The sequence below is a fragment of the Trachypithecus francoisi genome, unplaced genomic scaffold (assembly GCF_009764315.1).
Source record: "Trachypithecus francoisi isolate TF-2019V2 unplaced genomic scaffold, Tfra_2.0 Lachesis_group13, whole genome shotgun sequence".
Taxonomy (NCBI): domain Eukaryota; kingdom Metazoa; phylum Chordata; class Mammalia; order Primates; family Cercopithecidae; genus Trachypithecus; species Trachypithecus francoisi.
This window is the reverse complement of record NW_022681458.1, coordinates 15,962,593-15,979,598: the sequence shown is the minus strand read 5'-3', so window position 1 is coordinate 15,979,598 and position 17,006 is coordinate 15,962,593. Positions and strand designations below refer to the sequence as shown.

The 17,006-nt window shown below is 38.2% G+C and overlaps 1 protein-coding gene across 4 annotated transcripts in view; it reads right to left on the bottom strand.

The window, feature by feature from the left end:
• Window positions 1-17,006, bottom strand: part of DOCK10 (dedicator of cytokinesis 10) — a 286,919-nt gene that overhangs the window by 182,165 nt on the left and 87,748 nt on the right. Inside the window, exon 1 of one of the 4 annotated variants that reach the window (XM_033230044.1) lies at window positions 9,593-9,830. The exons of the other annotated variants lie outside the window; for them this stretch is intronic. Coding sequence (XP_033085935.1) covers window positions 9,593-9,697 — 105 coding nt within the window. The 5' untranslated portion in view covers window positions 9,698-9,830. Of the gene's footprint in view, window positions 1-9,592; window positions 9,831-17,006 lie in introns of those variants that run through there. 4 annotated transcript variants of the gene reach the window in all.

The following is a 17,006-nucleotide window of genomic DNA, read 5'->3' as shown; positions in this document are numbered from 1 at the left end:
GGAAGTTCAGGATCTCTTACCTACCAGCCATGTAACTTCGACAAGTCATGTGCAACAGCTGATATTGGGATGAATGGGAAAAGGGTAGTGCTGCTGCAAAGATCAAGTAGACAAAGTATGAAAAGTGGTAAGTGAACCACTGAATATCAGACAAATGTAGGTTTGTTTTTATTTGAAGACGACTGAAAATTACCCTACATGTTTTACAAGAAACGTATGCCAATCAGCTAATCAAACCAACTACAATGAATTCTTCATGTACCAGGAGTTGTTCTCTATGCTTTCATATTTATTATTTAAATTTTCTTAAAATAAAACTCAGAAAATTAATGATTCTATTGGAGGCAAAAAACATAGTCATAAGGAAGAGTACTCAAATAAAAAAAGGACAGCTTCTCCTTCCAGCATCTCCTGAGTGAAGTCAGGTTACTCTGTCCCCCACAGGAAAAAGGAAAGCAATCTACCTGATTATGCATATCAGCAAATGAAAGTGACTTTGAAATTCTACCTTTGTTTTCCTTGAGAAATGGCCTAGAAAATATTTTCACGTATTTATACTTGCAGATCAAAAGAGAAGGATTACATTTAGGATTGGTTGAATATTAAACTCATTAGCTTTGCAAATAGAAAAATCTAAAGAACAATCAATGTTGCAGATACTTTGAATATGTTTCTGTAGCTCTGACCTACACAGATACAAGGTGGGCTTGTCGGCACGGGGAGCTCATCAGGAAAAGGACTGATGGAATGAGGAAGAGAGGACATCTCTGTGGCAAATCCCTCGTGACTGAGGACCGCATCTTTGGGATCTACATTCTGAGTGTAATTAGGGAGCCATGTCTTGGTTATTCACCATTGGGGTTGCTCTAGTTTTGTCCACCTGAAGTAGTTATTCTGGTTCTCTTTTTCAGAAAACCTAGTCTTTTCAAGAAACACTATGAAAAGAGCGTTCCCCACTTCCTTTGAGAAGTTTTATGTTCTTTCTGTGACACGTGGTAGATCCTGTGATACCATTTGGAACTCCCTCTTCCTCAGCCAGCGCTGTTGTTCCCATGTATCTGAACTTTTATTCTATTTTCAATATTCATAACAGAATTAATCCTATATCGGAATGGCTTCTTTAGTTTTCAAAACTATTCATACTGATTAAGGACACAGAAAAACTAACAAAAAATAGATATTTAGTTTGGTATCAATAGAGTAGGCTCTATTAGAGCGCCACATGCTAATTATTTTTCAGTTTTCTTCACATCTTGACATACGGACAAGCAAATCACTCACAGTGATGATTCATGGGGTCTTTTGAGAGACCCTCCAAAAATTTCAATCTTGAAATCTCTAAAACAAATGAAAAGCAACATAGCTTTTAACTAATTTCAGTGTTATATCAAGATAACTGATTAGATTTCTTAGAAGAACTAGAAGATCTAAATGACACATGGATTCTTTAGGCTTTAACTTAATCCAGGACCCTTTGACCTTAATGTAATTGGAATGAAGCCAACTTCCACGCCACTTGTGTTTAAAACAAATGAGAAGTTCGGAGAAAGTCCATACAGCTGGATCCACGGCCGCAGCTGTCAGCCTGGGTCATGTAACAGATTTAATTTAGCCTTTCATCAGAGGGAGTTCCCCTGGAGAACCTCTCAAATGTTTGAGCTTCAGAAAACAAGGCTACTTTTTCCTACCAAAAAGAAAATGATTAAGTAAAGAATAAGCCATCTTATACTAACCCTTTAACCTCCTGTCTGTCTTGAACCACACAGTTTCATGAAAATGGAAAAACACCAGTCAAATCAAAGTTAACAACTGTGCAGCTGGGCAAACTCAGATTAAGCTGAATTTGGAAATGGTTCCCTTGGTAACAAAGACGGACACAGATCTCACAAGCAATCAATCAGCAGTAACTCTTTGAATGTCTTAGTCCATTTCAGTGACATAAAGCAGGTGAAAGTCGGTAAAGTATAAAATGTTTTCCAGATATAAGGGATGACTGTATTGTTGCATTCAACACACATATTATAGTTAGAAAAATCAGAATTTTCTATTTTGTTAACCCTTAATTTCATTAGGGCAAGCAAGGACACAAAGGAGCTTTACAGGATTTGTGATGTAAGGTGCACTTTCAAACTAAATTTGGATTGTTGAAGTCTTATTTTCTTTTTAAAGAAATCTGACCATGTATATCTCTTATGAGCATGTTAAAATTCACATATTTTTGTATAGCAAATAAACATAAAATTTAAAAGTGGCTGCTTCTCTGTATTTGTAAAGAAGTAGAAAATATCCAAGAAGATCTAAGTCAAACTAAATTACATGTCTCACTTAGTTTTCTAGAAACACTTGAATGATAATAAATATCATTAAAAATACATCACAACCCAATTACAAGGCTGCCTGACACAAGGGAAATTAATGCCTTGGAGTAAACTGTGGAGAATTTTAGATTCATTTATATGAAGCCTTTGATGAGAGCTGTCACCAGGTTAACCTCAGATACTATCTTATTATTTTAATAATCACAAAAACATTCACTCACAGGTCAAGTGTTGTACATGCACATACATGTCACACATACAAATGTAAATAGTTTTGTCAACAACAGCCATTTTATAATTTCAATATGTCTTCCCATAATGACAGACCATTCTTTTATTTCCTTTCCTACCTGTGGCTACTTGAAGTTGAATACGCATAGTGGATATTCGTTGTCTTTTGGCCTATGTAGCACTCATCCTACTTTCTTTTAGTACTAGCATTTTAATTTCCTTTTGGGGACTTACTTCTTTCCACATTCCCATAAGAAGCAGCCTTGGTGGATCTGACTAATTAAAGGGTCCTGATTTTCTGGCATCAAGGGTGTGTGACCCATTAAACTCTTTCCTGCCGAACTTTGAATCTCGAGTGGAAGGATGCAAAAGTAGATGAAAGGATTGGAATTGTTTCATTTCTGGGGCTACATTCCCACAAGACTTTCCATTAGTTCCAGTCATCAAGACCACCCATTTCCCACTGTCCTGAGTTTCTCTAAGTCCATTCCTGGTTCTTTTCTGAGCCCATCTCTCCACCCTTCCTTCTGTCCCCTTCTCTGGACTGTGTTTGTTCATTGGAGTAGGTTTCTAATGCTTGCAACTATAGGAATCTAATGAGATATAATACAAGGAATAGTGCAGACAATAAGGGACTATTATTTCCTCAATTTTTATGTTTATTTGGATTTGAATGGTCTTAAAGGAGGACCTCTTTTAGCCAATGACTCCTGTCTTTGAGGTGTGGAAATTTAGGTTTGGTAAACTCCTGAATTACCAACACAACCAAGATTGTCTCATTCTGTGAAAAGTACATCAAGTATCAAGCATCCCAAAAATGGGGGCTTAAGAACCTTCCTGCTTCTCCAGGGAGACACATTCAGTGCAGCGCCGGTCTCTAATTTTCCATTAAGCCTTACTCATTCAACCCATCACTCTCCTATAACACCAGAACATCTGGAAGCCAAAAGATGAGTTTAAGACCCCGTTTACCTTCAGTGACGATAGTCACATACTATAATTTTGCTCTCTGTAGGAGTTGCCTGGTTGTGTTGGAAGTTCTGGCAAACCCCTGTCATATACAACAGATCAGACATACCTAAGCTAGCAATGGTTTAGGTGTGTCTCATCTGTTGTATATTATAGAGGTTTCACCTTTCTTCCTCCCCCCATTTTCATCGTACAAGTCACATTCACTATATTTATTATAGTAAAACTAATTCATATGTGTTTTCTTGTAGAAATAACAGTCATACCAAATAATTGATAATAATGGTAACAATATGTACTACCATTTTAAAATAAATTACCCTGTAAATGCCAATAATGGTTACTGTTTTTCTACTACCACTATCATAATCAGTGGCAAAGACCATAATCAGTATGTAATATCTTCTCTCACTGAATACCCACATCAACCCTGGAAAAGATCACTGCTGCTTTTTTTTTTTTTTTGATGAGGAAGCTTGGATTTTGAAGACTTCAACAACTTGGCTGCAAGTTGACAGGAGAATTGATATTCTAACCAGCTCAGTTTGAAGCCTGTAGTCTACTCCACTCCACTCCACCAGCAAAGAACATAGCCTTGCAGAACAGAGAACAGAGAATAGAAAATAGAAATTTTTTTCTTCACTCCCTGTTGGGAGGATTCTGGAATAGAGCTGCGATTTGGCGTACTATTTCTGCTCCCCTTTTGAGTTTCTGCAGCAAACGCAAGAGAAGGCTGGGGCTGGTATAATAAGGTCACTGGGCACCTCAGGGGAACAAAGTGGTAGGGAAAGAGGACCAGGCCAGGCCTGGTGGCTCAGGCCAGGTGTGGTAGCTCACACCTGTAATCCCAGAACATTGGAAGGCCAAGGCAGGTGGATCGCTTGAGGTCAGGAGTGTGAGACCAGCCTGGCCAACATGGTGAAATCCCGTCTCCACTAAAAATACAAAAATTAGCCAGGGGTGGTGGCGTGTGCCTGCAATCCCAGCTACTCGAGGGACTGAGGCAGGAGAACCACTTGAACCCAGGAGGCGGCAGTTGCAGTGAGCTGAGATCTTGTCACTGTAATCCAGCCTGGGCAACAGAGTGAGCCTCCATCTCAAAAAAAAAAAAAAAAAAAAAATTAATAGGAGGGAAAGAAAATGAAAAGGTAGCTTTAAGGTGTTATTAGTGTGTATGTCAACATCCACAATGAAAATTGCCACCAATTGAGGGAATCTTTAAAATAAAAAAGTTTTGTACCACTGCCACCTTCCAGGAAATAAAGGGTTGCTGGGATCATGACCCTCCTTACTGTCCCTGTTGGAATTCCTCTTTTCTAACAAACAGTCCTGCCCATGCTCAGAAGCTTGGCTCACTTCTGGTTTAACTCTTCTCCCTCCCTTCACAGTCAGCTGCTAGGGAAAGGAAGACCATTCTTAGTTAAATTACAGGTACCCCTCCCACTTCCACTTTGGAAGCAGCTTCTCTGCAGCTCCCTGACACATGAGCTAACTATTTCTGTTGCAGCCTGCACCCAGGTCCTCTGATCTGTGTTCACCTGGATTCTCAGGTGGACCAAGTTTCAATGCTCACTTCTCCATTTCTTGAATTCACATCCCCTGGTTACTCCTGCTTCTTCGCATTCTTCAACCTGTCCATTCATTCCTGCTTTCCTTCATGTTTCAACCCTGATTCAGCCTTGTTTCATTGTTCCTAGAACCAAAATCCTGGCTCCTGGAACCCTGTCCATTGCTTCTTTCAGCTAACTGGCTCGTTTCACAACAGCCTAAATAAGCAACGTCCCATGAATGGTTGTAGAAAACAGAGAGCACCTAATGAAGCACAGATCACCAGTAAGGGAGGGTCCTCACATTAACATGGAAGATTCAAGAAGAAAAAACTGACTTGAATGATAACAGTACAATATGATATAAAATAATGTATATTAAAGATATGCTAAAGCTATTCAGATTAGATCCTCTACATAGAGTTTTCATTTTTATTTTCCTATTAAAGTGCTAATAGGTACTTTAAAGATGAGAGGATGAATTTTCAAGGGTATCCAGTTTTCCAAATACTTTGAAACCCTGCAGATTAATGACCCGTAAACCAGTAACAACTTAAAAACAACAAATCATATTTAAATATATTCATATATTTTTATGACTGTGCAGATGATTGATATAGTAATTCAACTTAATTCTGTTTTTAATCTTTCCAAATTAGGACACACAAGTTAGGAAGGAAATGATCTCTTTATTGACTTCCTTTGTACCAGAGATCATACTGAAGAATTTTAGTATAAAAAAGAATAAAATAAAAATAGAAAGGCAGTTAAAAAGAAAACCATCAGCAGCAGATCACCACACACATTTCAAAAATTAAGGGAAGTAGTTCTGCTTGATGATCTAACACGTCAGGTTCACCCTTTCCTTAAGCTTTTCTCATAACACAGTTTTAGTCTCTCAACTGTATGTTGTTTGTGATAGGTGGCATTTCTCAGACAATACATATGAAAATTATATTAATAAGGGAAACTTTCAAAACAACTAAAAATTCTACATAAAATATACAGCTTCAAATAGCATTTGAAAAAAAACCCAGAATATACAGAATGAGTCAATCTGGGTCAAGAGGGTATAAAATTTGGGTTGTATAATTCTTAGGAAGTCACAGAGCTCTGGATAGGTATTTGAGATTACTGTAAAATTAAACCATTTCTAAATGTTCTTTAGATTAAGAAATGACTTGAGTTCAAGATCTACATAATCATTACAAAAACAGATATGATAAGTATATGCAAAAATCACTTTTTTCCTCTTTCACTACAATTTATGAGTATATCCAAAATTTAAAAGAAGTTACTACTTTCTTCCTTAACTTTAGGTCTCATCTTCATTTGTGGGGCATTTTGTCAACTGAATTGCTCCTTCCCTTATCACTATTTGAATGAATAGGCTCTGAAGCCAGTCTAGGGATGTTGGTGTGTGTGTGTGTGTGTGTGTGTGTGTGTGTGTATTTTTTTTTTTTTGAGACGGAGTCTTGCTCTGTCACCCAGGCTGGAGTGCAGTGGCACGATCTCGGCTCACTGCAACCTCTGCCTCCTGCGTTCAAGCGATTCTCCTGCCTCAGCCTCCTGAGTAGCTGGGATGACAGGTACGTGCCACCACACCTGGCTAATTTTTTGTATTTTTAGTCGAGACGGGGTATCACCATGTTAGTCAGGATGGTCTCCATCTCCTAACCTTGTGATCTGGCTGCCTCGGCCTCCCAAAGTGCTGGGATTACAGGCATGAGCCATCACGCCCGGCCAGTTTAGATTTTAGAAAGCTTAGATGAATGTACTGGGCACAGTACAATCAGGCTGTGAGTGGGTTTCAGCTCAACTGGGCTTCAGCTGGGTAGAAACAAACCATGGTGTTTCTGAAATAAACTGTATCAACACACAGAAAGATCTAGAACCCCAAGCTCTCAGCTTAATGCAGTTCAGAAGTCTGTCTCCTGGGTGGTTCTGTTATCAAAGAAAGATTCCCAGGAGAAAAGAGTGACCTGTAGTCCAGTGACTTCAATTGCTAAAGTGACTAGAAAGATAATTTCAGTGTCCCTTTCCCCTTGTCCTTGGAAATGGAAATATTTTACTTAGTTTTAATAATACTACACAACACTTGTAACTTTGGTAACACTTGTAACCTGTTCAAGTGTTCCAACACTGTTTGAACCATGTTCAGAATGCACAGTACCAAACTGTATTCTAATAAACAATCTTAACACAGGGTAGGTGTTATTATGAGCATTTTACAGAAGAGGAAACTGAGGTTCACAGTGATTTAAGTAACTTGCCCAAGGTCGTATAGATGGCAGGTGAGAGCGGCAGGGAGAACGACCCCATCAAGATACCTATTTCAAATCCTAGTGCTCTAACTACTCGTTTCACTTTCTTGCATTCCAAAATGAAAAGTACATCTCAGGATAATACTTAAGGATGGATCAAACAATCCCACACTCAATACGAGAGACAACCTGTGAAAGTAGATATGCCTATCTTAGGCAGACCAAAAGCAGGCAACTGTAGCAGGAACGTCCCCAGTGCCTTCTGTCGTCGAAGAAAGCTAATCACTGTATGAATGATCTTAATTAAATTTGAATGCATTGCTAACTGAATGCTGTGGGAAAATACTGCGTCCTTACTCGCTGCTCTTCCCATAGTACTCAGTAGCAATACGTTCAAATTCAATTAAGATAATTCATAGAGTGATTCGTTTCATTATATGGTGAGACTCTGGGGACTGTCCTCTTGCCAACACTGTATGTGTGGTCTGGGTAAGATAGACATGTTCTTCCGTGCATTGTGTCTTTTAGTGGACACAAGAAGTAACTCTCAGGGTGACATAATCCATGGTACTTCTAAATTCCATTGAGATAAAAACAGTAGGGAAATTATGTTTTGGGGACAAGACTCAAGTTAAAAATAATCTCAAACCAGGCATTATTTTGAAACAGTTATCCTCCTTAACAGGCTGACGAGGCTCTTTTGGAGTCAGTAGGGAAGACATATCTGACCAGTGGGGAGGAAGTGGTTAGGTCCAGGCTCTCATTTCTGACCAATGGGGCGAAAGAGGTCAGGTCCAGGATTCTGCATACTCCAGCTATGAAATACCCAGTGGAAAAATTAGAGCTACATTAATGGGAACGAGGCTAGGGGCTCAACTGCATGTATTCACCAATGGCAGACACACACTCCTCAGATAGAAACGGAACAAACAACAACACAGTACCAACCCTCTGAGCAGACCTCTAATGAACTCTATTCGTATCAAGTTACCATCAACTAATTGTTAGTATAAAGAGGGCCTCTTTTCATTGTGAGGCAATGTACTTACTCATATTTATAAAGAGCCTATATATAAGTGCACACGTGCATGTGTGTGTGTATATATATATATATAATTTTTTTAAAAAGCCATCTCTGTTTCTATATTAAAGATGTTTCTATGAACAAAAAGCTCTTTCACCCCTAGAACTGTGGTTTTCATATGGGTGATCAGTGATCACCCTCCCAGAGAAGTTTAGCAATGTTTGGAGATGTTCTTGGTCATCACAACTGGGGAGGGATTGCCACTAGCATTAAGTGGATAGAAGCCAGTAATTTGCAAACCATCCTACACAGTACAGGACAGCCCCCCACAGAAAAGAATTATCAGACCCCAAATGACAATTGCAGTGAGGTTGAGAAACCCTGCTCTGAAGAAGGCAAGCAAAGCCAGACCCACCTGGTAAAATGAATATTCTTCTAAAATAAGCTACCCAGGAATATTGCTGTAGCCGTTTATCATACAAAGTGGGCCCTTCACTTTACATGAAAGTCACTAAAGTGCTCTAGCAGTCAGCTCTGATATACAACTGTCAGTAGTTTATACAGCTGTAAAATTCTATACATTCTACAGTTTATAGATCTGTAAAGTTCTGTAATAAGTACAGGTTTTCAAGCTCTCATTTTGTTTGAAACAACAAGGCAGAAATATTTTTAACAGCAAAACAAAATCAAATCTTTTTAACTTTTAAAACCTTTAAAAGTATCACTTTTTAAAAGTCCTCCTTGGCTCTATTAATCAAACGCTTATTTACTTTTTCTTTCATGTTTTGGATTGCTCTAAGAATTTTAAAATAAATAATTAGTGGCATATGATAAAATGGCGCAATGACAATTTTTTAAAAACACAACTATATACGTGTCATCAACTGGGTTCTTAGGCAACTAGAGGCTTTTCTTTAATAAAGAGAATAACTTCTTCAGAAATTTTAATTTGTACCATAATATTAAGATAACCTTAAATTCCAAATATTATAGTAATTTTTAATGATTAAATTCTCTATCAATATATTTTAAAAGAGTTACATGTGGTTTGAGAACAACGTGACTTCAAAAATAATGATGCACGTAAAAGAGAGTATTTAGGACCCAAATGGAATCTTCTGTTCCATATAAGACTTCACTCAGCAGCCTGTGTTAGAATACCACTGTAGAGCTAATCATTTTTGAAAGAAACGATTGAAGGAAAGATGGAAAGCAAAACATTGACATTGGAATACCTACAGAACTAAATCTGTGAATTTCTTCTTGGTTTACTCTCCTCACTGTTCGTCTCTTCTTCCAAAATTCACTGGGCTCCCGTTTAAAAACCTTTCCTCGAAAGCTCATCGTATTGCTGTAATTTGAGTCACAAAATATTTTAAAATATCAATGTCGTTAAACTGTTTTCTTCTAAAGCGTCACCAGGCTGAACAAATCTTTCTTCTTGGTAAAAAGGGAAATGCTCATACTATGTGAATGTAACTCAACAGAAAGGAAAGGAAAGCTGTCAAGTTACCACTTCCTGTGAGTAACTAACTACCAGCTGTTCAGATACTGCTTTTGTGCATATATCCTCCCACCTCACCTGCAATAAAACAACACAAAATGACTTTGGACGTTTAAGAGAATTGCTCACAGCTAAATAAACCATAGGATGTAAAACCACCCAGGGAACCAAATCAAGATTTAATTGAACAGTTAATTGACAACAGGGCTCCATGGCTGTCAAAACAACCACCCAAACTTTATAATTCTGGCTAGACCCCAAAAGTCAACTGTAATAACATGGCTGAGGTCTGAGAATTGTGTGTAAAGCAGTTGCTCTTGTTAAGTGTAGACTAAATAAGTGATCGTCCAAGGGGAGTTCCCAAAGTGATTGCTTAGGGAACAAGAAGAAGACATCAGAATTTTTTGTATATTGGCTATCTAAATAAAGAAATTATGCTTGACTATTACTTAATAGAATACACACAGACATGGGCTCCCTGAATCTGTATGTCAAATAGTTACCAAGAGTTATGGAGTTAGTTCCCTCATCTTTAGATCTTCAAGCCCTTCCTCTGGGGCTATCTTATTTAAAAGTGCAGTTCTCCCCTCTGACCCACCCGGATGCTCTTTCTTGTTTCGATTTTCTCCACCACAGTCACTGACATGGAACACAACTGTACAGTTTATTTATTTGTTTTACTCGGGGTCTGTCTTCCTCTACTAGGCTGTACGTTCCATGAGCACGTGATTTCGTTTCCTTCTCTGGGTCCTCAGTGATTAGCACCTGGCACTCAAAAGGCTTTCAGTACAGATTAAAGGTATGTTTAATAAAGAATAAATGAGGGATTTACATTTATTATGCTTAACAATGAACCTAGTCTCATATATATATTGTGCTTTGAAATATTAGCTATTGATAAAAGCTATCTAATTGATAAATAGATATACAATATAGGAGTATGTTCAGTCTTTTCTACTAGGCGAGACAGAAATATTTGGAGGCCACAGGACTAGGCTGTTCTCTTTTCCCCAGTAATAATTAGATTTAGTTGATAGACACACATGTACCCCAGGCCAGAGCCATGCACCCATCTCTACCTTGTCATGCAGTGATTTGTGCCAGACAGGGAAAAAGGGATTCTGATTATTCCTGTCTTAGCACAGAGACTGAGAAGACCTTCTTTTGAAACCAATCAGAAAAATAGCGTAATGCTACAAAATGACAGCTGGGGAGATAAATTAGATCATTACTTTGTAACTGGCTTAGTTAGACAAACTAAGGATTCCACCAAGCAGAAGTCTGTTGATCCCCGATCATTCGATATTTAGAAATTCCACCATATGTCTTTAGTGCTAAACAGATTTCACCCTCGAAGTAACTCTCTGACATCTGACAGACAAACAGGTACATTATAGTACATACAGAATCTTCAGATTTATTATTTTTTCCTTATATGGTGTTATGAGAGTCTGACTCTGGATCACCTGATTTCCTGGGGTCAGATTATGTGTATATGTTGATGGCTAAAAATAGTATTTTACAATCCCTTTTAGATCATGAGCTCATTTGAAAATCTGATAAAAGCTATGAACCCACTCATCAGAAAAATATAAGCACTCAGAAAATGTGCATGCATGGTCAAGGGTCACAAACTTCTGAAAACCATCTGTGGATCCATTCAACAGCGGTGCCTTAAATTTCTGAATCACAGTTTTAGAAGATGAGCATACTGCCTTATAACAAAGCACTGAATAATCTTGAGACACTCTTAAGTGACTTTCTGTCTAATATTTGCATCTATTTTGTCTTCTATTCCTCTTTAGGCGCCACAGTTCTTTATCCTAAAGTTCCTCCCACTTTTCAACTTCTGCAATATGAGAATGACTCATTCCTCCATTTCCTCAGCTGCTAATCACAGCTTCCTGAAATATTGGCAAAAAGAGGCATCACCCGGCAGCATATGAGGATGTTAGATAGACAGAGTGTGTGTTGCTGCAAAGGCAAGGGGAAATCCAGCAGCATGGCGTGGAGTGTTCCATGGGACGGCACCGTTGGGCCCTCTATGGGCTTTCTTCTCCTTATTTCTAGACCAAGCCTGTTTCTCAACCATACTATGAGACACTCCACCCCATTCCAACACTTTTCTTTTCTGCTTTAGTTTTAGAAACATATAGTTAATCAAAAGTGCTAGCTAGGACAATGGGCAAGAACCAGTAATAAGGAGCAATCAGATTTGTTGGCTTAGTTACAAGGAGATGCCTCCAATTTCATTAGAAAAGAAATCCAAGACCAATAAATCATCAGAATTTATTAAGTACTGTAATCAAGACATCACTGAACTTCGTGAGAAAAATAAAACATCTTTCCTCATTTTAAGAAGCTTGTATCCTACAGAGGAGTCCACTAGCGTTTGAAGGAGTCTGGGGAAGCTTTATAGAAAAGGTATCTCTAAGGTAGGCTTTGAATAATAGGTGGGAATCAAAGAGATGAATGCAGAGGAAAGCATCCTACTGGAAAGGAAATACAGCAGAGGGGACGCATCAAGGTAGAATAGTTAAAATTATAGAATCATCTGTGATTCAAATCCTGGATCCATCACTTCCTAACTATGTGTCCTTTGGCCAATCACTCACCATTTCCAGGCCTCAGTTTTCTCATCTGTAAAATAGGGATAGCACAGTCACTACCTTATAGATTTGTGGTGAAGATAAATAAAATGACATCTTAAAAATATCAGTGCATTGCCTTGCCTGGTACATAGTATGCATAACTATTAAGTTACAATAAAGGCAAAAAGGCAGGCCAAAGCAGAATATTTAAGAAAGAATTAGAAATTTGCCTGTCTACACTCCAGGGTTAAATAGGAGAGGAGAGATAGAATCAATTGAAGGTAGAAGTCAGGAGCTAGTTCATGGAAGGCTTTGAATGCCAAGATAAGGAAAAGTTTCCACTGTATCCTGAAATCGTGAGGAACCGCTAAAGGAATTTTGAATCATAATTACAATAGTGCTTTAGAAAGATTCATTCGGTAGCTACATGCAGGCTGGATTGTAGAGAATTCGATCCAGAGATGGTGTGCATTAATCTAGATATTAACATAGGGTGGTGGAAGACAGAGAAGTAGGCAACAGAAACATAACCATAAATTTCGGGGAGATTACAAAGATCTAGCAGTAAAATAAAAAATGAGAGCTGAAATGTATTGAGCAAGTACTATGTGCTGGATGCTGGTCTAAATTTTTTATGGAACCTTATTTAAACCATCCAACAACCCTGTGAGGTAAGTATTGTTATCATTGTTGGCACCATTCCAGTTTTACAGAGGAATATTTGGTATCTGGAGAAATTAAGCTATTGGCCTAAAGTCAGTAGCAGAGCTGGGATGTAAACCCAGGGGGTCCAGTTCCTGAGCCCACCGTCTTAGCCAGAAGGGAAGTTCAAAGATGCCAGGAGGTTTCTGACTGGCCATGAAGGAGATGGATTATATGAGTGAGGGAAAAAGGGTGGTAAGAAGGGAGGGTTTCCCCCCTTTATTTAATGTGCAATGCTGATTTAGACATGTTGAATACTGCATCCAGAAGATCGTCAAAAGGGAAAGTTCAGCTGTTATAAGTATGCCTAGAACTTAGGGAAAAGCTAGGACTGAAGACGTGGAACAGAAAGTCATGAAAAGAACTAAATTTAAAAGTCTAAAAGTAAACTGAATTTTTAGAGAACAGAGTCACAGAATTAAGAACACACAGACTTGAAGTTCCTTTACATATGGTAGATGGAGGGCAATTCAGGAAATACTGAGAAGGCAAAGAGATAAAAGGGGAAACTACAGAGGCATTACAGAGCCTCCATGTCCTTGACAGGTGAGGTTAAGGAAGGTGGTGCCTGGCACCTGGACAGAGATGGATGTAGGGTCTGGCAATGTCTAAAAAAGAGTCAGGCTGAAAACTAAGGACCTTGCAGTTTTGGATCTAGACATACTTGTGCTTAGATCTTCAGCTGTCTTTTAGGTAACCTCCAGCAAGGTATTTGACTTATCTCTGCCTAACTCTTATATGTAAGGATAGAGCAATTAGTATATAGCTTGTAGGGTTGCTATGAAACAATATATGTTAGTCCCTGAAGTTGAGAACAAAATACATATATGTGTATGTATAATGGCTAAGATTCCTGTATGTGTATATACGTAAACTATATGTGTATATATACTATTATATGTGTATATGTAACTGTTATATGTGTATATTATACACATTATACTCAAACTAGACACAATTATACACAAAATATAATATATATTATACACAAACTATTATATGTGTATACGTAAAGTATTATATGTGTATATACGTAAACTATTATATATACATATATATGCATGCATATATACGTACATACAAAATGCACAATCTCACACATTCTTATATAAGGATTCAAAGTCTGGTCCCATGGCGTCCAGTCAGAAAGTAAGTTTGCCATTTTCAATAGGGAAGTCTAGATGTTTGGAAATTAAGTAAGATGGGACACTTAACCATGATTTAGAGACATGGGAATTTGAATGCAAAGATGTCGGAAACCTAAGGAAAAGTTCTGGCAATCTGTATTAGTTTTCTATTGCCACTGTAACAAATTGCCACACATTTAGTGGCTTAAATCAACCTCCATTTATGATCTGTTTTCACAGGTCAGAAATCTGCATCCAGTGCAGCTCAGCCGATTCTCTGCTTGGAGAACCACAAGACTTAAACTTAAGTGTCAACAGGGTGGTGTCCCTTTCTGGAGGCTCTAGAGGAGAAGCTGTTTTCAGGAACATGCAAGGTTGTTGGCAACATTTATTCCTTACAGTTACAGGACTAAGGTGGCCGTTTCTTTTCTGTCTGTCAGCCAGGGGTCATTCTTAGCTTTTAGAGGCCACCCACACCCCCTGACTCAAGAACTCTTTCTAAACCAGAAATAGCCGGTTGAATCCCTCACACTTTGAATCTAACTTCTCCTTTTGCCTCATCTTCCCAACATATCTCTTCTTCTGTATCTCTCTGCTGTAGCCAGGGAAAAAAGCCTTGGCTTTCAGGGCCTCATGTGATTAGACCAGAACAATCCAGTATCATTTCTCTGCTTTAAGGCCACCTGATGATCAACCTTAATTTACAACTGCAAAGTCCCTTCACAGCTATACAAAGATTCATGTTTGCATAATCAGGGAGTCTGGAGGGGACATCTTTAAAATACCATCTACTACAGTCTTATTCTTCAATTTTGTATGCGTGTGTTTTAATTTTAACATCAAAGATGTACTGAGAAGAAGGTGTAGACAAAAAAGACACTTGGCCTTTGGTTGTGGTTTCCACTGACCACGGAGATCCAGGTTACAACGGGTCTAAGAAATGAGTGGGAGGAAATGGAAAATTGGCTTCTAGATCATTTACTGGAAAATACTGGCAGTGAAATAAAGATGAGAAGTCGAAACAAAGGAGAGAAGTCGAATGGAACAGGAGAGCTCAACAAAGTTGGAAGAAAGGAAGAAAAATAAATGGTGGAGGAAAGGCAGAAAACAAAGTCAATATACTATGTGAAAGTCCTTTTTAAATGTGCAATTATGCTATGTTTTAACATGCTCAATTCTAATCATTTTCAATTAGGCTATCCAATCTGGAAATGGCATCATCGCTGAATCTAAGCAACCAGGGGGCAGAAACCTGGCTTTCATTGACAATGCATTTGAATCCATTCCATTAAAATGACCTCAAAAGTACCATTAGGAATTTAGAGTAACTAGAAACATAGTGGTTAAGATTTAGACACATATACATGATGATAGGATTCGCAAGTCCTAAATTGAGCAATTGGTAAGGCACCTCCTATTCATCTCTGCCCATTTTAGTTGTTACTTCCTTATTACATCTTATCTTTATTCCAAGTTTTTTAACCTGTTGAGCTTTTTGGCATTTGCTGTTGATTACTTCTTCATGGTTGCAGAATGCTTGGATAATTCATTTTATTTTTTTCTCTTTCATTTCCAATCGATTTCCCCATTTGCCTGCAGGTTAGTTTGCTGCACAGCCTTTCTGTCATAGGAAAAACAAGGCTGGTCCATGGTGCATGCAGGTTTAGCTCAGCCGCTGTACACCCTGCTTAAAGGAAGTAAAGCAGTTAAGTAGCTACTTCCTCCTTCACTGTGGTCTCTCCTGAGCCTGCAGAAGAGCTCTTAAAGTTAGTAGTACTCAGGCTCACTGCTTCCTGCTAGAAAGGTCAACCCAATTGAGCAGCTCCAAGTTACCAATGAGAGTAGACTTCTCTGGGGGAGTTTAAATGAACACGACAAAACCTCATATTTCTAAATGTAGAGTTTTCAAAGTGGACAATGTCTGTGAAATATAGGTTGGGGCAAAGGTAACTGTGGTTTTTGCGATTATTTTTAAAATGGTGGTTTTTTAAAACGGCGCTATTAAAAATTACAGCAAAAAACACAATTACCTTTGTGCCAATCTAATAGTTTAAAGTATTTAGAAATTTCATGGAAAATAAAGGGTGCTGTGCCCATGAGTGAGAATGTAGATGAGCCAACAATAAAAGAGACTGCAGTTTGTGAGTGTGTGGTGCATGTGTGAGTCTGTGTGTGCACAGTGCGTGTGTGTGTGATGCATGCTTACCGTGTATGTGGGGTAGATGATATGTTTGCTGTGTATGTCTGTACATGTATGTAGGCATAAAATTATCTTGATTGTATTAAAATAACATAATACTCCATTCATAGCCTTTCAGACAGGTATAAAGTTGTAATATTTGTTCACAGTACTGAATTTCAATAGGTTAGAAGGTGAAAAATTCTCATTTAGAGAATTTTCTCATCAAATCAGAATTTGATGGGAGAAGGGTTTGGGTAGGTAAGAAATTCATTTCTTACAGAGTTTACTGAGCCCATCTTAGAATCTAATAGCAAGCAATGAAGGAGTTATACTTTTTCAATAGTGGACTTTATCACTGGTCAGAGATACCTACTTCCAGTTACAGTCCAGAGATATGCACATATCTTACCAGTAAGTATCTTAGTGTGATATTTAGAAAATAAAAAACATTGATTTTGGGGTTTATTCTTTTCTGAATTTCCTGTTGGGCATTTAGTTAATTATCCTTTTTGAAGTTTTTGATATGTTTTACTAAAGGCATCCAACT